The following is a 22,294-nucleotide window of genomic DNA, read 5'->3' as shown; positions in this document are numbered from 1 at the left end:
CGACTTTCTTCACCTTCAACGACTTAAATCCATAGTAGAATCCCAAAATAGACAAAATCCATCGATTGTGATTGCGAATTTACGATTTCTTATAAACTAAGTCATTTATGACTATATACCATTTATAACATATATTTAGTATTAAATTTTTTGGGTAAAATCCATCGATTTCAATTGCGATTTTACAATTTCCTATATATCGATTCTACAAAAGTCCTTGAGTAAAATCCTTCGATTTTGATTGCGATTTTACGAGTTCCGATTTTGCTATTCCCTTTCGACTTGAAGTAAAGTCCCGATTTTGACAATCTTGCTTATGATGTGAAAAAGATGTGACCATCTGGGACGATATGGCCACCTATCTGCCTTTCACCATTTTGTCCACCACTACGACCACCGTTGAACTCCATTCTCCACTTAGACAGCCGTCTATAGCCACATTCGACCATAGCTTTCAACCACTACCATTAATATTTAAATATTTTTTATAATATAACTTCTGAATAAAAAAAATAAAATAAAAACTTAAATTTCTTTGGATATTGTGTTTCATCAGAGGTAGTGTGATTCACAGGTCAGAGAAACCATGAGTATTGTCAAAATAGCCTTCTTAATAGTTGCCCGACTATAGTTCACGCGACGTGCTTGCAAGTTTATGGTGTCAATTTGTTCCTTTCTCGAATAAACATCACTCCACTATCATTTGTCCACAACAACACCTCTATTTAATCTTTAAAACATTCTCATAATTACAGAAATCCATTTAAACTAAAACACAAACAAAATAGCTGAAAGGCCAAATTGGCCTCCACTGACTTGTGCTAATGCACAACATGAACTTTCAAAGGAAAAAAAAAATCTGAATGCTGAGAATGAATACTACAATTTTAAAGCCTCCTTGAAACGAATGCTGAAGTTATTTTCTAGACCTTTCTTACCAACCATGGGAAGATTTCCTTTCTGCATCATTGCTGCAAACTCGTTATCATCTATGCGCCCGTCCTGCATAAGATAAAGCACGGTTGATACTAATCATACATGTAATTAAGAAAGCATCAGATTTTGACTATAAGGTGTTCAATATTTTAGCAGAAACATTGAATATTAAACATTACGTTCTTTTACTGTTCATTACAATGGAAACATCTATATCACTTACTTTATCTGATAGGCGATACGGCTAAAGTAGTGGTTATAAGTGCTTTTGGGGTTGAGTTAACCCTTATTTGGATAAACCCTTAATCAATTGTTTATAGCATAAGCACTTGTCATATAAGTGTTTGTGTATTAGTATTTCTAAAACAAAAGATAAAATAAAGTCAAACTGTTCTCATATAAATTATATGCTATTATCAAAAGTTATCCTAGAGAGCTTACAAAAATAAGTTGAGAACAGTTTATAAACATGTCATAAATTGTTTCCATAAGTTCCCCCAAACAGTTTATGTTAGTAGATAAGCTCAAATATAATAAGTCAATCCGTACACACTCCTAGTTCTAAGCCCACTTGATGCCTCACTTGGTAATTATTTTAACTCAAACCATATATTTGAATGAATATCAGAACCACCGTCAACCACGATGAATTTCTATTAATGAAGAACTTAGATGTAAGGAGAAAAAATTTGTATCAAGAAATGTAAATACAATTCTATTGAACTATATAGGCCTAACTAGGGATTGGAATAGGCTAGGCCGAGCTAGGCTTTGTAAGGCCTGCCATATTTTTTTAAAGCCTAAGTTTGGCCTGCGGCCTATCATAGGCCTACTTTTTAGGCCTGAGCCTGGCCTTTTGAAAGCCTGATACGGCCTACAAGCCTGTTTAAAAGTCTATATCTTATGAACATATTTAAATAAGCAATGTGATCCAAGTTTAAATGGACTAGCGAACTAATAGTTCAATTATATTAAACTCTCTCTTGATAATCAACACGAGGTTTTAGGGAATTCGACTATATATTGTATCAAATTTTTATTCTAGTTTATAATAATACATTTATATATGCAAAAAATTAATGTATACTGATAAAGCTTAAATTATTGAAAAAGTTTACAAATTTATATTTTAATTAAAAATACAAAATATAATATAACAATAAATAATATTATTCATATTACTTAAATAGGCCGGCCTAATATGCTTAAGAGGCTTTTTGAGAGGCTTGTGGCCTGGCCTTTTAAGCTAAATAGGCTTAAAAAAAAAGCTTACGCCTTCTCTATTTAATAAAAAAGATTGGTCTGGCTTGGCCTATTCCCATCCCTAGGCCTAACTCTTCAATTTGAAAGCGTGGTCGGCGTCCGACAAATGTCTTTGTCTGACACAGACACAACACCGATACATGTGGTTAGGTTCAATCACTTCCACTTTCTCAAATAATTATGGTGTTTATGTGTTAGTGTTAGTGTCGTAATGTGTCAGTGTTAGTGTCGTAAACTACAAATATTGAAGAGAAGGATGACAAAGTCAACAAGTTAAGACCACTTACATTATCTTCATCGATTTCTTTGATTATCTCTTCCAAACGAACATCTTTAATGCCAAACTCGTCGCTAGCTTGTTGAAGTTCTTCTTGAGTAATATAGCCACTTCCATCTTTATCAAAGTAAGAAAAGGCTGCAAATAGATGACCTTCTCTTTCAATCTTGTTAAGATGCAATGTTGCCGCAATGAACTCACCATAATCAATTGTCCCACTGTTATCTACATCAGCCTACAATTTAAAGGTATAGTGATATGTTAGAGATTTGAGTTAGCCTGTTAAATAGAACACATTAACTTATCATTTGTTCCTTTCTACTTTATAACGAGTCCTTTATAAGATACTTACCGCTTGCATTCAATCATAAATTTCAGATTAGCACCAACTTTTTTCAAACCATTTTAAGTTCTTCAAAAGTGATTTGGCCACTGTTATCTGTATCTATCATCTTGAACATTTCTTTTAATCTTGGTCAACGTTAATGTCCTCTGTCTGCAATAGTTATGATTTGTTATCCAATGACTATTTGGAGCGATTAAAGAGGAAGGAAGAGGCATGTATACTCCATTACAGTAGTTCAGAAGTCCCACATCGAAGGTTTGTAAACAACATAGACAACCATGTACCTATAAAAGAAGGGTGTGTGCCATACTTCAAAACACATTCGGTGACCCATGTTTTATACTTGAGTTGTCCCATGAGTTCTATTAGTATATAATTTGTCAATGTTGGGCGATGTTGTTGGAGATTCTATATGGATACATTTTTTAATGTCTTGATTTCTTGTCATTTAGAATCCCTGCAAACATCGTTGACAACAATGATAAAATATATTAAAATCAATTTAAATCATTACAAAAACTATAATAACTCATTTTTATAAATTTATCCAATAAAAGAGTGAATGTTGAATTAAAAAAAAAAAAAGTGTTCCAATATCATAGGCTCTTATTATGTGTATTTTTTGTTTTGTTAGCAAAGTGTCCTTGGATTGATGATAAATTTTCGTTAGTTTAAGATATTTATCCATCTATATAATTATTTCTCAAACAATTTTTCTTAAGGCAGAAGATTCATTTAGTTTATCAATAAATTAATGTATATGAAATTTTGTAAAGGATCTAAAATATTCAAGAGACAGAACAAAACAAGAAGATGGAACACATGACAAAAAAATTTAAACTTTGTTATTCAATAACTCAAGGATAAGTTTTTTTCTCACATGCATTATATATCTATTTTTTGGGTACTCGGTATCCAACCAAATGAACAATTAATCCGGAGAACCGATCCCACCATCCATCAATGGATGGTTCAATTGAAGTAATAGCAAAGTCATGTATGAACTAGTACAAAAATTGTTGACATTTGGAGAGGATTCAAATCTAAGACTTAGAGACACATCATCATGAAAAAATTAAAGTAAATGATTCCAATATGTGTTCTGATACTTGGAGATCTTTATTTCTCTTGACTTTAATTTCCCAAATTGTGAATCATTTACTGTTAGGGATATCAGCGCAATGCGGAAGCACAGGATCGATGCAATTGGGAATTAAAGAGAAGTAAGTAAAATAACAAGAGAAATAACACACAAGATTTACGTGGAAAACTCCTCAATATGAGAAGTAAAAAACCACGGGCGATCACGAGCAAAGTTTCACTATGTAAAAGAAAAGAGTACAACAAGTCCTCTTATAGTGATGAGGACAAAGGACAATATTTTCTCTATGTAATTAAGAAAGCATCAGATTTTGAGTATAAGGTGTTCAATATTTTAGCTCAAAGCATATATTTGAATGAATATCGGAACCACTGTCAACCACAATGAATTTCTATTCATCAAGGCCTTAGATGTAAGGAGAAAAAATTTGTATAAATTAGAAACGTAAATACAACTCTGTTGAACTATATAGCACTAACACTTCAATTTGAAAGTGTGGCCGGCATCCGACAAATGTCATTGTCTGACACAGAACAAGTCACACAACACCGATACATGTGGTTAGGTTCAATCACTTCCACTTTCTCAAATAACTATGGTGTCTATGTGTCAGTAATAGTGTTGAAAACTACAGATATTGAAGACAAGGTAGCTAAAAAGGATAACAAAGTCAAACAATTAAGACCACTTACCTTATCTTCATCGATTTCTTTGATTATCTCTTCCAAACGAACATCTTTAATGCCAAACTCATCGCAAGCTTGTTGAAGTTCTTCTTGATGAGTAATATATCCACTTCCATCTTTATCAAAGTAAGAAAAGGCTGCAAATAGATGATCTTCTCTTTCAATCTTGTTAAGATGCAATGTTGCCGCAATGAACTCACCATAATCAGTTGTCCCACTGTTATCTACATCAGCCTACAATTTCAAGGTATAGTGATATGTTAGAGATTTGAGTTAGCATGTTAAATAGAACACATTAACTTATTGCTGTGAATCTATGATAAATTTTAAATCATAAATTTCCATTCCATTCCATTTGCAAATCTTAACTTTCCATTCCATTTGCAAATCATCCACCTTATACTTACCGCTTGCATTAAATCATAAATTTTAGACTCCTTAAGATTAGCAACAACTTTAAGTTCTTCAAAAGTTGTTATCTGTATCTATCATCTTGAACATTTATTTTAATCTTGGCCGACGTTAATGTCATATGTCTGCAGTAGTTATGATTTGTTATTCGGAGCGATTAAAGAGGAAGGAAGAGGTATGTAAGTATTCCATTACGGTAGTTCAGAAGTCTCACATCGAAAGTTTGTAAACAACATAGACAAACATGTACCTATAAAATAAGGGTGTGTGCCATACTTTATAAACATTTGGTGACCCATGTTTTATATTTGAGTTGTCCCATGAGTTCCATTAGTATATAATTTGCCAATGTTGGGTGACATTGTTGGAGATTCTATGTGGATACATTTTTTAATGTCTTGATTTTTTGGTCACGTAGAATCGCCTTCAACGTCGTCATCTCACAATGACAAAATATATCAAAACCAAATTAAATCTTTACAAAAAAAAAAAAAAACTATGTGCATAATGTAATATCTTCATGAATAGTGCTAACTCATTTTTGAGTTTATCCAATAAAAGAGTGAATGTTGAATTAAAAAAAAAATGTTCCAAAATCATAAGGTCTTATTATGTGTAATTTTTCATTTTGTTAGCAAAATATCCTTAAATTGAAGATAAATTTTCGTTAGTTTGAAATATTTATCCATCTATATAATTATTTCTTCAACAATTTTTCTTAAGAGACAAGATTCATTTAGTTTATAAATAAATTAATCCATTTGAAATTTTGTAAAAGACCTATTTAGGAACAAAGAATTGATTGTAAAGAGATAGTTAGTCACAGATGATGTAATATCTTTCCAATCCAATTACAGTTAAGGCATTTATCTAATATAATTTTTTACTTTGTTTAAAAGAAATGACATGATTGAAATGGAGCAGGTTGCACGAAAAATGTTACACTATCTTTGTCTTTAAATATTAGACGCCCTTTAGTAAATCATAAAAATTAAGCAAATTGGTTGTGGTATTAAATTGTTAACAAACATTATACAAATTAAAGTCACGAATTGTGATTTATTATACACATGCATATAATATTAACAGTTGATTTGTTCTTACATAGTTAATATTTATCACTTTATTCTCTTACCCTGAGACGAGTTAAACGCTTTAGAAGAACCTGGTCCCCGGCTCTCCAGTATAACCCGACATAGCCCAACATGTATTTCAATTGCTTTGGACCAATCACATTTCAAGGTTTTTTTATTCATTTGCCCTTGTGTTAATTTCCTGGATATGTGTGTTTGAACTTTGAAGCTCTACTTTAGTGAAGTCATATTTCATTTGTCTTAGATGCTTCTTTTGTCTTGTGTCCTTGACTTTTGGGTGGATTACTTTTTCCTTGCAATTTTAATTTATTCTTCTTTGTCCTTTTTCCCCAATCAATTTGATGACAAGTATTTTTCTAATACTGGTTTAAGTTGTGGGAATAAGAAAATAACAAATAATATTATGATAAAAATAGGACAGAAGTTAACCAGATCCCTTTTCAAGTGTACATTTCAATAAGGAGGTGAAACTCATACGAGGGTGTCTTTCATGGTCAAGAGATGCTTCTGTTTTGACGGTTAATAATTTTATTGTCTCATTAGGTATTATGACAATACCTTATATTTCTTGGTCAAGAGAAGTCTATTTCCTCTAACTCCTTATCCTCTTTAATTAAAGTTTTTTTTTATTTCATTTTTTGATATATATTTGGATTTTTTTTCTTCCTGAATTCATGTGTAGGGTGAAAATTAGAGTACAAAAGGTGTGTTTTCTATGTGATTTTGATACAGGATATGACAATTTATATGAAACTTTCATTGCCCAGGTTCAAGGTAATGAAGAGTAATTGAAACTTAACACAATCTGAGAGGTATATCTTTTAAGTCTACGAAAATATGGGTTAGCAGTGCTTTACGTTCCCTGTAATATAGGTCATTTCCGGTTTTCCCACTGTAATTTATTTTTATTTACCCCATGTAAAAAAATTGTTTTGGAATACTCCATAATAGGTCATTCAAAAACGAAAATTTCTGCAAAAAAAAAAAGTTGGTTTTTGAATGACCTATTAGGGGACATTCCAAAACAAAAAAAAATTATACACAAGAATGAGGAAGAGAGAAAGTGAGATGAGATTATGAAAGTATGAACAAGTGAATGCATTAGCTATTACTGAATGAGGAACCAAGGTATTTATACACAAGTTCGGCTATAGCTTGCTTCACAAGGCAAGTGCTAACTAACTAATCAAATTAGGTAAAAACAAGGAAATAGTTAGTTACTTAAGAAACAAGTAACTAACCCTGTTAGAGAATAAGGAAGATGATAGTAGTATAGCTAGAGACATAGCTTGCATTGCAAGTAATAACACTAAAGTTGATAATAGCTAGAACCATATTTTTAATTACAATTTAAAACAAACTAAAAAAATTAAAGATTTTTTAATTACAATTTAACATTTATCATTACCCTTGCTGCAGCAGAATGAACATGGACGACTGTTTGTGTTGTTACCCATTTTGCAGCATCGCACAGAAACGGTCGGTTGATCAAGCAAGTCCTTGTGCAGTGTGATGGACTCAAGATGGCCAAGGCTACTTGGGAAAACTGGTTGACATTACAAGCTGATTATCCATCTCCAAATTGAATTGGAAGGAGATCCGAATGATCTGGAAAGGAGAGCAAGTAGGAGGCATTAATTGAAGGAAACTAGGAGAACTCCAGAATTTTATCATATATTTGTATCCAATAATTATTGAGAAACTAGGAGAACTCCTGAATTGGAAGGACGAATATTAATAATTATTAATACTAACAAAGGTATTTTTGCTTTTGGATAACAAACTAACAAGGTCTTTATAAGAGTCAAAAACTTATAAGAGTCAATGTTGCCTGAGAGTAATTTTTATTTTACAACTTTCTGTTTCCTCTTCTATGATGACATGTGAAGGCTACATTAAACTAAGGAGAAGAATAGTGTCAGCTACACACTTTACTAAACAGCAAATCTGCAAATGTATTGATTTGTGCAGGCCACACTTCAATCTCTACAAAAATCATTGGCGTTGATTCGCAAGAATAGTAAGATATACATAAGTTGATGAAGGAAAAAAAGTTGGTGGTTTTCCACAATAACAAATTCAAAGTAAAAGGAAATATGAATTGTAGTCTACATGTGAAGGAAAGAAGAAAGAGACGAAAAACTCAGGAGAGTTGCAGCCTCTGATGATCATCATCCATAGGAGGAGTAGTGGTGGTTTCTCCATTTCTGCTAGGTCTTTGATAATTATTGAATGCTAGGTGTGCAAGTTTTGCAGCAGCCAAAGAACAACCAATTTACATGTGTTAAAGATTCAGCAAAGACATAACACAAGCCACATTAGTAAAAGGATTAAAGAAATCAAAACTCGGATCAGTGGCAATAACTTTTTTTGGTTCATTTATACACATCGATGATTGCATTTGATTTGTAAATAATGAAGACAGAGTAATATACATGTGCGATATTTGATTTCAAAAATATTCAAGAGACAGAACAAAACAAGAAGATGGAACACATGACAAAAAAAAAATTTAAACATTGTTATTCAATTATTCAGGGACAGGTTTTTGTCTCACACACTCAGTATATATCAATTTTTTGGGTACTCGTATCCGACCAAAAGAACAATTAATCCAGAGAACCGATTCCACCGTCCACCAATGAAGGGTTCAATTGAAGTAATAGCAAAGTCCTGTATGAACCGGCACAAAAATGGTTGACATTTGAAAAGGATTCAAATCTAAGACTTATCATAAATAATCATTATTTCAATAGCTAAGTCTCCTTCTCTGTTCTCTCCCCAAATCTTCTTCTATTCCTCCATCCTTTTTCTACCTTTTTCCCTCCTTGGAAGCAAACATGCTTTTGCATCAATCACCTAAGAAGGGAGAAGATTTGCACATCTTAGTAAGGAAAAGGCGTGTATACCATTTCAGTTGTTTAGCAGTCCCACATCAGAAGTATTTAAACAACACATAGGAATATCTACCTATAAAACTACAATGTAGACCACTTGATTTCATACATATTGAAATCATAGTTATTGTTCGGTTTTGTAAACTAAGAAAATTTTAACTTGATGCATTTTTTATGCCTCTTATTTTCTAGTTATTTAAAATTTTCTGGGTTTCCTATACCGACTAATAACATGGATGATTTTCTAGTTTAGCCAGATTTGGTTAGTCTAATATTTTCTATTTATTTATTTAATTTTTTTTTAAAGTATAATATTATTTTTTTGAAATAACTTAGTGGATAAAATTCGTTTTTTAAAGATGAATAAGTGGGATGTTCGGAGTTCGAACCTCGACCCTGCATATAATAATGCCTTGTCCATGCAACTTGTAAAGAAATTTAGTGGATATTGGATTATTTTATAATAAAAAAATTAGTGGATTTTAATTAAGGAACTTTTTTTTATCCATCCAAACTATTCATTTTGCCACCCCTAATTGAAATTGGTTTAAGTCATGTTGATAATTTGTTCTCAAATGTAACTTCGGAGATCTTTATTTCTCTGGAGTTTAATTGCACAAATTGTGAAATTATTTACCAAATTAAGCTCAGATGATCAACGACACTTTTAAGTATCAAAGGTTGAAATCTTTACCAAATTAAGCTCTCATGTCATCAAGCAATGTTTGAGTACCTCTTCAATTTCTTGACAATTGACATATTGGTGGACAGTTGAATGGGTTCTGATGCCTGATGTAAATCAGCTTTTGCTCATCAATCATACAATCTGAAATGTCATATAACAAGTAACTATAACAGTAAGATCAAAGAGCTCGACAAACACTATAACAGTAAGATCAAAGAGCTCGACAAACACATATGGCTATCATTTAATATAATCTTTAACGTTAGATCAAAGATAATATAACAAGTTATGATTTCTCAATGAAACTCGTCTATCATTTAATATAAACTTTAACATTAGTATCATATGGCTGGCTGCAATAGTTATGATTTGTTATCCAATGGCTGTTTGGAGTGATCAAAGAGGAAGGAAGAAACATGTATATATGTATTCCATTATTATGGTAGTTCAGAAGTTGTCCCACATCGAAAGTGTGTAAACAACATAGACAAACATGTACCTATAAAAAGGGGTGTGTACCAAATTCCATAACACATTTAGGGACCCATGACCATAGTTGAGTTGTCCCATGAATTCTAGTGGTATATCACTAGTCATTGTTGGGCGACATTGTTGGAGATTCTATATGGATACATTTATTAATGTCTTGATTATGTTTTCACATAGATTCCTCGACGGTGTCTTCCAATAATGACAGAATATATTAAACCATCTTAAATCATTAAAAAAATGGAAATGTTAACTTGTGTTCTTGGGACATAAGTTAAGAAGGTAAATGTAGAAAGTTTTTCTTGGAATTTGTGCATTCAATGTCTTAAAAGTTGCAAAAATTATACTTTCAATGTGGTGGAGGGGTAAAATTCCGAAAAACATTAAATTGGGGGGTAAAATTCCGAAAAACATTAAATTAGGGGGGTAAAATTCTGAGTTTTAAAATAGGGGGAGTAAAATTCCGAAAAACATTAAATTGAGGGGGTAAAATTCCAAGTTTTAAAATAGGGGGGGTAAAATTCCGATTCAGTCAAAATAGGGGGGCAAAATTGCACTTAAGCCTATTTTTAATTTCCTTTTTAAGCTCCTTAGGACACAAGTTAACATGACCCTTAAAAATAAAGTGCTCTGATACTCGTCTATCATATGGTCTTATTACTTGTAATTTTTTGTTTTCTTAGCAAAGTGCCCTTGAAGATAAATTTAATTTTTTTTTTTACAAAAATAAACGATATTCATTCATTCAAATTGATACAGTATATCGATTCAATACAAATTCAAATTCGCTAAAAATAAAAAGGATGAATCTGTGAACAAACTCACAGTATCCATGTTAATAGCATAAAACGGTAATATGCCTACAAATATAATTATATTCAAGTCTCCGGATCTGCAACGTTGACGACGTTAATAGGATCTGCACTTGCTCAAAGCTAAACTTTCAACCTGGATCAAATAAACACCGCACTAAGACGAAAATCAAAAACACGCCGCACAAAGACGGGAAATCAAAACAAACAGAGTCGTGCAGAGAAGACGAAATCACAAATACAAACGAAAGAAAACTGAAAATATGTGAAATCACTTATTCAATTAGGATAGAAGGAAAAACAACGACTAGGGTTTGAGAAGGAGAGAAAGAGAGAGAAGAGAGAGATATGAAATTGAAGATAAATTTTTGTTTCTTTAAAATATTTATTCATCAATATAAATTTGGGGAATTAGTCACTTTAGTCCCTGAATCGGAAGGGATTCGTCACTTTAGTCCCTGAGTGCAGATAAATTGCAAAATAGTCCCTGAATGTAGACTTTGTTAGTCAATTTAGTCCCTGAATGCAAACTTCGTTAGTCAATTTAGTCCCTGAATGTAGACTCCGTTAGTCACTTTAGTCCCTAAAATTGACCATGCAGGGACTGTTTTGCAATTTCTCTTCATTCAGGGACTAAAGTGACGAATCATCTCCCATTCAGGGACTAAAGTGACTAATTCCCCATATAAATTTGTAACGGATCCATTTAGGGACAAAGAATTGATTGTAAAGAGTGTTATAGTTAGTCATGGACGAAGTTATATATTTTCAATCCAATTAGAGTTAAGGCATTTATCTAATATAATTATTTACTTTATTTAAAAAAAAATTACATGATTTAAATGGAGGCAGGGTTGCACCAAAAATGTTACACAACGTGCGTCTTTAAATAAAAGATCCCTTGAGTAAATCGCAAAAATTAAACAAGTCGGTTGTTGTATTAAATTGTTAACAAACATTATACAAATACATATAATATCAACAGTTGATCTATTCAGAAATAGTTGATATTCCAGACATTACTCTCTTACTTTTCGAGACGAGTTAAACACTTCGGAAGAACCAGATACCTGCTCCACAACTCTCCAATGTGACCCTACATGTCCCAATATGTATTTCAATTAATTTGCACCTGTTACATTTCATGATTTTTTATTCATTTGCCCTTATTTTAATTTCCTGGACATGTGTTTAAACTTTGAACCTCTACTTTAGTGGAATCATATCGTGATTATGGCTCTAAATTACCTTTCTTTCCAAATATATGATCCACAATATATCCCAAACAAAAGTTTTAGAAAAAATTATTTCCTCTAACTTCTTATTCTTCGATATTTTTTCGGACTTTCCATTCGATATCGTAAAACAGACTTATGATGTGATGGAGGCAAATGGATATGACAATTTCTATGAATGTTTCATTGTCCAAAAACAAGAAATATATGCACAGTTAAGGGATAACGATAGAAGTAACAGTTCAATGAAGAGTTGAAAGGAGAATTATATATATATATATATATATATATATATATATATATATATATATATATATATATATATATATATATATATATATATATATATATATGGGTTTTGCTAGAAGTCACCCATGAAGGTGTCTTTTAGCAAGCCACACCTCAAGGTGTGATTTTCACTTTTTAGTTATAACTTTGCTAAAATACACCTTCATAAAAGGTGTCTTCTAGCAAAACCGTATATATATATATATATATATATATATATATATATATATATATATATATATTTGTATGCTTTTATCCTAACCTAAGGATATGACAACGTTACTTACACCTGACAAAATGGTTTGAAAAAATTCACAATGCCTTGGACCCTCCAAACCTACAACTGTGTGAGAGACACAATCATGCAACTTGAACTTGTCCAAAACTCAAGACTTCATGAAGAAATCAGCTGATAAGAGAAGGAGATTGTTGGAATTTAAGATTGTCTAATAGTCCTTGTTAATCTCCAACACAAATTGGGTCTTAAGTAATTTGAGCCTTTTCCTGTTGTGGTCAGGATCAGAATATCGGATGCGTTGCTTACTAGCTTCAACTGTGTTCGGGTGCTAAGATAAACACTGTTTTTTATGTGTCTCTTCTCGAACCTTGTAAGGGTGATCATTCTATTCCCTATTTATCATTACCCTTGCTGCAGCAGAATGAACATGACTACTGTCCGTGCCTTTACAGATTTTGCAGCATCTCATAGTCCCTAGCAACTGATTGTGATCCTTCAGGTCCACCACCTAGGTTCACTATCATACCGAGTACCTAAAAAATAGATACCTACCGCGTGTGTGAGACAAAAACTTGTCCTTGAATTTGACTAATATTTTTTAGGTACTCGGTATGATTCCAAATCCAAATCCAATATGTGTGAATCTATCTGACTCTGCATCATCTAGTCTAGGATATGGCAGCACTGTGTTTTCTTTTTTAGTAGACAATGTGAAGACATGAAGACAGAAGAAAAAACCAAAAAAAGAAGGGAGAAGATTAAAAATTCCAATAAGAAAATACAAATTGAAGCAGGGAGAAGATTTGCACATCTTAGTAAGGAAGAGGCGTGTATAACATTTATGTAGTTTAGCAGTCCCACATCAAAAGTGTGGAAACAACACATAGGAATATCTACCTATAAAACTACAATGTAGACCACTTGATATATTCATACATATTGGAATCATTAGTTATTGTTTGGTTTTGTAAACTAAGAAAATTTTAACTTGATTTAAGTTGATGCATTTTTTTATGCCTCTTATTTTCTAGTCATCTAAAATTTTCGTGGTCTGCAATAGCCGACTAATAACATGGATGATTTTCTAGTTTAGTCTGATTTGGTCGGTCTAATATATGGCCATTTATTTATTTTTAACTTTTATTGTCAATTATTTCCTTTTTTTAAAGTATAATATTTTTTTATTAAATAGTCTAGTGGATAGAATTCATTTTTTATATATGCCCAATCAACTTTATTTTTTTCCTCGTGTTCACATGAAATTCATCAATCCATTTTTTAGTTTGCTGTACAATACACTTGTGTATTCTCATGTTGGAGCAATAGCAACATCTCAAATAATTTGGGACCAGAACGACGAGCAACGTCACAATAATCATACTTTACAAAAATAAAAATGGAGATATCTTGAGCCTAGTCTAAAATTTGAGAACTAGTTAAAATAAACTTGGAAAATGGCCATTGTTGAAAAGGGGATGTAACGCCCACACTAAACGTATCTAGAAAGTTTAGCATGTGCATTATCTTTAGTATTGGATACATTAAAATCTTCGAATGAATATTATATACAACAAATCACGTTCGTACAACAACAATACAACACTGCTCATCTAAAATATAGCAATTGTATCCTTAAAATCCATGACGTCCTGCAGCGGGTACGAACGAGCACTTGCTGAAATATCCATCCGACTACAAGCTTGCAATACCATCCTGTTTATCTGAAACAAATAAGGATTGGGATGAGACATAATGTCTCAGTGAGTTCCACCTAATCCTAGGCTATAGGTAACCTCGGGGGAAACCTACGGTCACCACATGTCTACAATACAACCTGACGGTTGATTATATGTGTGTGGTCATGCTTGCCTAGACGGTCGTGCATACTAGATCCGTCGTAGGTTCATCTTAACTTGTCATAGGTCTTGCTTACTTCATATGTGTCATGGCGGTTAAAGGGAACCTAAGACCGCTAACTCAAGATACGCTAAACGCATCAAGACTTAACATAACATATTCATGACACGGTCCTAAACCGGAAGATTAGGGAAACCTAAGATCGTCGTCAGTATACTTCATAACTTGCTCTAATGCATAACCTGCACATGTCTAACATCATATCATGATCATTTTGTATCATATGTAGTCATATTCATTCATTCATGCATTCATTCATTAAGTTAGATGTTTGCATTGAACAAACATTCATTATCTTGATTCATTTTACGGAGAGCCCCGGGTGGAGTAACCCCGAGTACAATCCCATACATGACAGATGAAAACCTAGCTAAGGTACATCGGACTCCCTCAGTGTCGTGCGGGCCTACCTTGCGGAGCGTGTCCCGTCCCCCTGGCGTGAACCTCTTGTATCCCCCTAGCATGGATAGCAAGAGACACGACTCCTACATCTTGCTTAAAATTTTGTCATTCATGAAGGTTTAACTTAAAACTTGCTTGCTTGCTTACCACGGGTCCGTGACCTACCCGATTAACGATAAGGTACTTACATGCTTGTGCTAATTATACATGGATTATCATACTTAGTTTCATGATATCATACTAGTTCTCGACTTTCTATGTCGAGGCTCTATGCTTTCCCCCATACTCAATGTTATTTCCTACCCGTATCAAGGATCGTATTATAACATCTCATGTGCCATTCGTCAATGAAAATATTAAAGTCGTTCATGCATTTCATTATTAATATCTCTAGGTGTAATGTGCAATAACTACTTGACTTTGAGGGGTTTTTAAAGTTATAAGAGATTGCAAGGAAAAGCCTCGTCGAAACCACTGCAGCACATGAAATTTTAAGAAAAAGTGTTGTGCTGTGGAAAATCGTGCTACGATATGAAGCATCGTAGTACGATTTACTTACATCGTGCTACGATATGAAGCATCATAGTACGATTTGTGAGCAGTTTTGTGACATTTTGTCTCGTAAAATTTTGTAGTCCGATTTCCTTACATCGTGCTACGATTTTCATACACCAGACCTGCAAAAATTCGTGTTTTTGACTTCTAAACCTCAAAATCAAGTTTCCAATGCACACAAATCACCCAGAACATGTGGAAAACAGCTTAGAACAAATGCATGACAACAAACAACACAATTTTAATGATCAATTGCAAAAGGGGTACTAAAATCTTCTAACTCATACACCAACATAATTCATGTTTTCTCACTAGAAATCTCACAACCCAAGGTAGGATAAGCTATCTAGGAACTCACCTTAACATAATCTTGCAATTTCTTCAAGCTATAAACTTCTTAGCTTCAAACCCTAGCTCTTGATTCATCATACATCCATAGCCTTAGCTCATCAATCCAACTTCAATTCATCTTTCTCTTTGATTCTTGACCATGAAGCTACCAAGATGCTCACTTGATTGTTTGAAGAGAGAAGGAGGAGAGAATTTCCAAGCTCAAAACCTAGAGAGAGAAAGAGCAATTCCCAAATGAAATATTTTGGGCCAATTTCACTTAAATACTCCTTTTGTGTAAAAGTACCATTATACCCTTCATCTTAAACGTGTTTATACCGACACTGATACTTAACTCGTGCTTGACTGATGTCATAAATAAACATTTCCGTCATACTTACTTTCCTTGAACATGTGGATACATTTTTTAATGTCTTGATTTCTTGATCATGTAGAATCCCTTTCTATGTCGTTGTCCAACAATGACAGAATATATTAAAACCAATTTAAATCATTATAAAAAAAAATTATATGTATAATGTAATATCTTTATGAACAATGGTAACTCATTTTTATGAGTTTACCTAATAAAAGAGTGAATGTTGAATTAAAAAAATGTGTTCCAAATATCATAGTGTCTTACTATGTGTAATTTTTTGTTTTGTTAGCAAAGTGTCCTTGGATTGAAGATAAATTTGTTAGTTTAAAATATTTATCCATCTATATAATTATTTCTCAAACAATTTACATTGATGGACAGTTGAATGGGTTCCAATGTCTAATCTACATTCATTAACATACAAATAAGTGATAGCTTTTGCATAAATTGTTTCTTATACAAAGGAGAATCTTCTGAGTGCATTGATTCAAGTATTTTTTAAATCTTAAACTTCAAATAATTAATAGCTTTTGCTGAAAAAAATAATAATCAATTTAAGCATGACAACATTATTCATTAACATACAATATATACAATCTAAAATATCTAATAACAAGTAACTATAACAGTAAGATCAAAAAGCTCGACAAACACATTGTCTGCAGTATGCAATCAACTTTAGTTTTTCCTCTTGTGTTCACATCATCGCATGTCATTCATCAATCCAACTTTATGTATCGTCCTGTTGGAGCAATAGCTTAAACTTTGGTAAGGCTAAGAATGCAAATAAACTGAGATTAAATTCACGAGGATGCAAGTATCTGATATTTAAAATAGTACAAAAAAATCTTCTAGACATCGTGATATCCATTGAAACCATAATGCTATAATTTAAACTACATATAAGAATGATATATGTAGTTCATTAGATTAGAACCAAATAAATTAAAAATGGGTTAAATAAATTTTTGGTGTGATAAATTTAGACTAGACGAGAGGCAGGATGACAAGGCATTGATGTATGGTCTAATGGCTGGCCGGTGCTTACGAGGCAAGCATGTATTCCATTGCAGTAGTTCAGAAGTCCCACATCGAAAATGTGAAAACAACATAGACAAACATGTACCTATAAAAGAGGATTGTGCATATCATATATTGTTTACCACTCATTCGGGGACCCATGCTTTACAGTTGATGAGTTGTCCCATGAATTTTTGTAGTATATCACTAGTCATTGCTCGGGCGAGAATGTTGGGGATTCTAAGTGGATGCATTGCATGCCTTAATTGCTTTAGCACATAGAATCCCCTTCATCCCTGTCGAGTAATGATGGTATATATTAAAAACTTTTATAAATCATTATAGGAAAATGCTAAAATACACGACAATATTTGTCGTCAAATTTGCACGACAAGTTTATAATTACCATTTACTATTTTTTTTCCTAATTTTGATTAGATACAAAATGACAAATTTTGCCTCCACCATGTATTGCTTATGAGAAAACACTCATTCGGTGGTCCAAATCAACTTCTGTACGTATCTTACCTCACCATTGCTTGGGCAACATTTTTTAATATATACCCTTGCTTTAGTATATAGTTTAATATTGGAATATGGGTTAAGTATGGGAAAATTGTTGTTCACACATTCCATATGGCTGGGACACACATGTAAAATACCCTTTTACCCCCTCGGCAGTTAACTGCCGAGGAATTTGAATTCCGGCTGCAGTTAACTGCCGAGGAATTCCTCGGTAGTTAACTGCCGAGGAAAGCTGTTTCATCAGATGAAGCAGTCACCTGCTCCCCCTACACACTATTTTCATCAACTTCCATACCATTTCATCCATTCCTCCCCAAATTCAATAATTTTTTTCCATCAAATCTTTCCCCCAAATGATTCAAGCATCAAGAATAGGAGCTATCAACACACTCTAGACGTAAAAAAACAGGTATTGAGCATTTTAATCGATTTATTTTTTGGTTATTGTATGGGTATCTACGTCAGTTACGTAGAACTCTGGCATGGGGAATCTCGGTAGTTTACTGCCGAGGAAAACCTCGGTACCTTACTGCCGAGGAAAACCTCGGTAGTTAACTACCGAGGAACACTTAGGGAAAAAATTTGGTGCGAAAAAATGGCAGCTACTGCCATTTTTTCAAAAAAAAATTTTCTTTGTTTTTTTCTTTGTTTTTTTTGTTTTAGTTCATTATGGCATTGATGTTTATGCATTAGTTAGTTGTTAATTCATATTTATTTGTTGTTTAATTATAGTAATGACCGAGAACGCGGAAGATGTTTCGGAAGAGACAAAACGTAATTTTGTCCAAATTTCCGGAGATGTCAAGCCGCCTAAGGTTGAAGTCAAACCAAACATTGAACAAGCTTCTAAATATGTTAGCCCCGGTGTCGTCCCACTTCAAGCCCACGAAGTGGACACGGCTAGATTTTTTTCTGACGACATTAAGTTTCAAGATAGAGAAGAATTGCTTGGGTGGGTACGTTGTCAAGCAAATAAGGCGGGATTTACAATTGTTACACAAAGATCAAGCTTGATCCATCCAATATTGCGCCTAGTGTGTGAAAGGGTGGGTGCTTGTTCATGATTAGTGGATATCAAAGTACGCAAACAAAGGAATGGGGATTGAACATTCTTAATGGAGTTCACAACCATGCGATGGAGCCGGCTTTAGAAGGACACATTCTTGCCGGTAGATTAAAGGAGGATGACAAGAAGATTGTACATGACTTGACCAAGAGCAAGATGCTTCCAAGAAATATTTTGATACACTTGAAGAACAAAAGACCACATTGCATGACAAATGTGAAGCAAGTGTACAATGAACGTCAAAAAATATGGAAGGCAAATAGAGGTGACAAGAAGCCGTTGCAATATCTAATCTCGAAGTTGGAGGAGCACAACTATACTTATTACTCAAGAACACATGGTGAAAGTAATACAATCGAAGATATCTTTTGGGCTCATCCAACATCCGTTAAGTTGTTTAACAATTTTCCAACGGTTTTGGTTATGGACTCCACCTGCAAAACCAACTTGTATAAGATGCCAATGTTTGAGGTAGTTGGGGTAACTTCGACCGATTTGACATATTCGGTTGGGTTTGGATTCTTGATGCATGAGAAAGAGGAAAACTTTGTTTGGGTTTTAAAAATGTTGCATAAACTTCTTACTTCAAAGATGAATATGCCTAAGGTGATTGTTACCGACAGAGATGGGTCTTTGATGAAAGCGGTTGGAATTGTTTTCCCGGAAAGTTATGGTATGAATTGTTACTTTCATGTGCAAGCAAATGTTAAACAAAGGTGCGTCTTAGATTGTAAATATCCTATGGGAAAAAAGGATGGGAAAGAGGTGAGTAATCGCGATGTTGTCAAGAAGATCACGAGGGCATGGAAAGATATGGTTGAATCGTCCACTCAAGAGTTATATGCAAATGCATTAGTGGAGTTCCAAGATGCTTGTAGTGATTTCCCACCTTTCCTAGCCTATGCCATGACCACCTTGAATGAAGTGAAGGAGAAAATAGTGAGGGTATGGACAGACCGTGTGTTGCATCTTGGTTGTAGATCCACCAATAGGGTAGAATCGGCTCATGCTTTGGTGAAGAAATATTTGGACAATAGTGTGGGTGATTTGGGTACTTGTTGGGAGAAAATACATAACATGTTGTTGCTTCAACACACTGCGATACAAACAGGCTTTAGTCAGAGCGTTACCGTGTTGGAACATAGATTCAAAGATGTCACTTTGTACTCCGGCTTAGGTGGTCATGTGTCTAGATATGCTTTGGACAACATTGCTATGGAAGAGTCACGTTGTAGGGAAACGTTGTGCATGAACAAGGAAATTTGTGGTTGTGTTCAAAGGACATCTTACGGCTTACCATGTGCATGCGAAATTGCAACTAAACTCCTTGAAGAAAAGCCAATTTTATTGGATGAGATACACCACCATTGGCAAAGGTTACGCATGGGAGAAGAAAGTAATGAACTTGGTTTTTCGGTGGATGATGAGTTGAAGGGTATTGTAGAACGTCTCAAGAAACTCCCTTTCCAAATGAAGCTTGAAGTCAAGGAGGCTTTGCGGCAATTGGCATTTCCTGAAACCACCATGATGTCTCCACCACCACAAAAAGCAACAACCAAGGGAGCCAAGAAAAAAGTGGACATTGCGAGGTCTAAAGGAAGAATTACATCCACTAGCCGGATCCCTTCTTCTTGGGAGGTTGTTGATTCCCAAAATCCAGATAGTCAACCGTCACCATCACCAACAACATCATCATATAAAAGGAAAAAAGGTGCTCGTCTTGGTAAAGCACCAATTTCCCCACTTCCACCACCTTCTCGGTATCCAAAGCCTAAGGCTATCCCGGTTATGAGGCCTATTGATTATATGCCACGCTTCATGCTTCCATTTATTGAAAAAGTGGTGGATGTTATTGGCGATGGACATTGTGGATTCCGAGCTATAGCCGAGTTCATGGGCTTAACCGAACAAAATCATCTCATGATTCGTACACATCTTATTCAAGAATTAAAAGATCATAGAGATGATTATGTTGAAGTATTTGCGGGTGAGGATCGTTATAACTACATTTTAAATGGCTTACATCCTCCCACAAATACAAAAAGTTGTGCACATCTTGTTGATAAGTGGTTGACTTTTCCGGACATGGGGCACATTGTTGCCAATTATTACAAAAGGTGTGTGGTTGTGTTGACAAATCTTGAACTTGGTAACTCGGAATCTTTTTTTCCACTAAGAGGGCCACCACCGCCGGGTAAGCAAAAAACTCCCATCATGTGCCTTGGGGTAATTCCTAATCACTTTGTGCTTATTTACTTGAGGAATGGTTGTCCACTACCACCATCATCTACGGAGTGGCACAATCACAAGAAACAAGATGCAGTGACTTGGGAAGATGAGTATTTGGATCAACATGAGTTATTCCGAAAGCTCATGGCTATTGAAAGTGGAAACAAACCGCCAAAACCACAAAAGGAATCAAACAAAGCGGCGCCTATTTTGTTGGACACTCCCGAAAAACCAAAGCAACAATTTGAAGTTATTGCGGAAGATGAGGAAGATTTTATGTCACTTGATCTTCTCCAATGACTTGGCAATTAACTAGGGATTTTTTTTGTCGGTGTTAGTCCTTTTTTTTGGTAGAAATTACACCGACGTATATTTTGGGGTCAAAATTGTAATGCCAATTTTTTGTGGCCAATATATAAGTAACATTATGTAAATGATATTGATATATATGATAATATGACTTTTATTGACTTGAAACTAGTGCAATACTTATTTATAGCTTATTAATATTTACGCATTTGATTTATTCGTTATTACATTCCATTTAATTTTGTTCTAATCTATGATTATTTTGTTAAAGCTTTTGTCAAGTGAAACATGTCAGAGGTTGCAAGAATTGAAGGTCGTGTTAGGTATTGCGCGTTTAAAAAGACGGTTAAGGTTATGATAACACCGACGGACTCTATTGATGATTTGAAGACACAACTTAACACTTATTTTGAGCATCTTGGTGAAAATCAATATACACGTCACTTGTCTGCTCTAATGCCAATGATAGACCTAGGAGAAGATAGAGATGAATTCGCATGGAAAACGGCAAGCTATATGCCTTGGCTTATTAAAGACGATAGCGACGTCGGATTTATGTTTAGGAATATGGTGGAAAATAATGTATTATATATATATGTTCGTTCCATATGCAATTGTAATGAATGTAAGTAGGGATTTAATTTAATGATGTGTAATGATGTGTAATGACTTGTAATGTGTTGTTTGATTATGGACACTATGTTCCGTTTTGATGAATTTCAAACTTTTGTGTGGTTTGAACCAAATGTCGGTTTGATTTAATTATGGACATATGTAAAAGATATTGTATTTTTCTTGTTTAT

The 22,294-nt window shown here is 33.8% G+C and overlaps 1 protein-coding gene and 1 long non-coding RNA gene across 2 annotated transcripts; one reads left to right on the top strand and one right to left on the bottom strand.

The window, feature by feature from the left end:
- Positions 1-688: 688 nt before the first annotated feature.
- On the bottom strand, positions 689-6,228 carry LOC146954571 (calcium-dependent protein kinase 17-like). Its single transcript, XM_085745103.1, has 4 exons — positions 6,157-6,228; positions 4,617-4,844; positions 2,487-2,711; positions 689-1,002 (listed from the first exon to the last, which is right to left on the bottom strand). Exons 1-4 carry the CDS (start codon positions 6,226-6,228, stop codon positions 880-882), a joined length of 648 nt encoding a protein of 215 aa, XP_085601229.1. The 3' UTR covers positions 689-879.
- Positions 6,229-18,152: 11,924 nt separating this feature from the next.
- LOC146954570 (uncharacterized) lies at positions 18,153-22,294 on the top strand. The gene is made up of 2 exons (XR_015034066.1): positions 18,153-18,296; positions 21,763-22,294. It is a non-coding gene; the product is annotated as an uncharacterized LOC146954570 (long non-coding RNA).

The sequence above is a fragment of the Medicago sativa genome, chromosome 1 (assembly GCF_051527215.1).
Source record: "Medicago sativa cultivar Bolivia chromosome 1, Bolivia_mono, whole genome shotgun sequence".
Taxonomy (NCBI): Eukaryota; Viridiplantae; Streptophyta; class Magnoliopsida; order Fabales; family Fabaceae; genus Medicago; species Medicago sativa.
The sequence above is the reverse complement of the archived record's forward strand: the minus strand, read 5'-3'. Positions and strand labels throughout refer to the sequence as shown.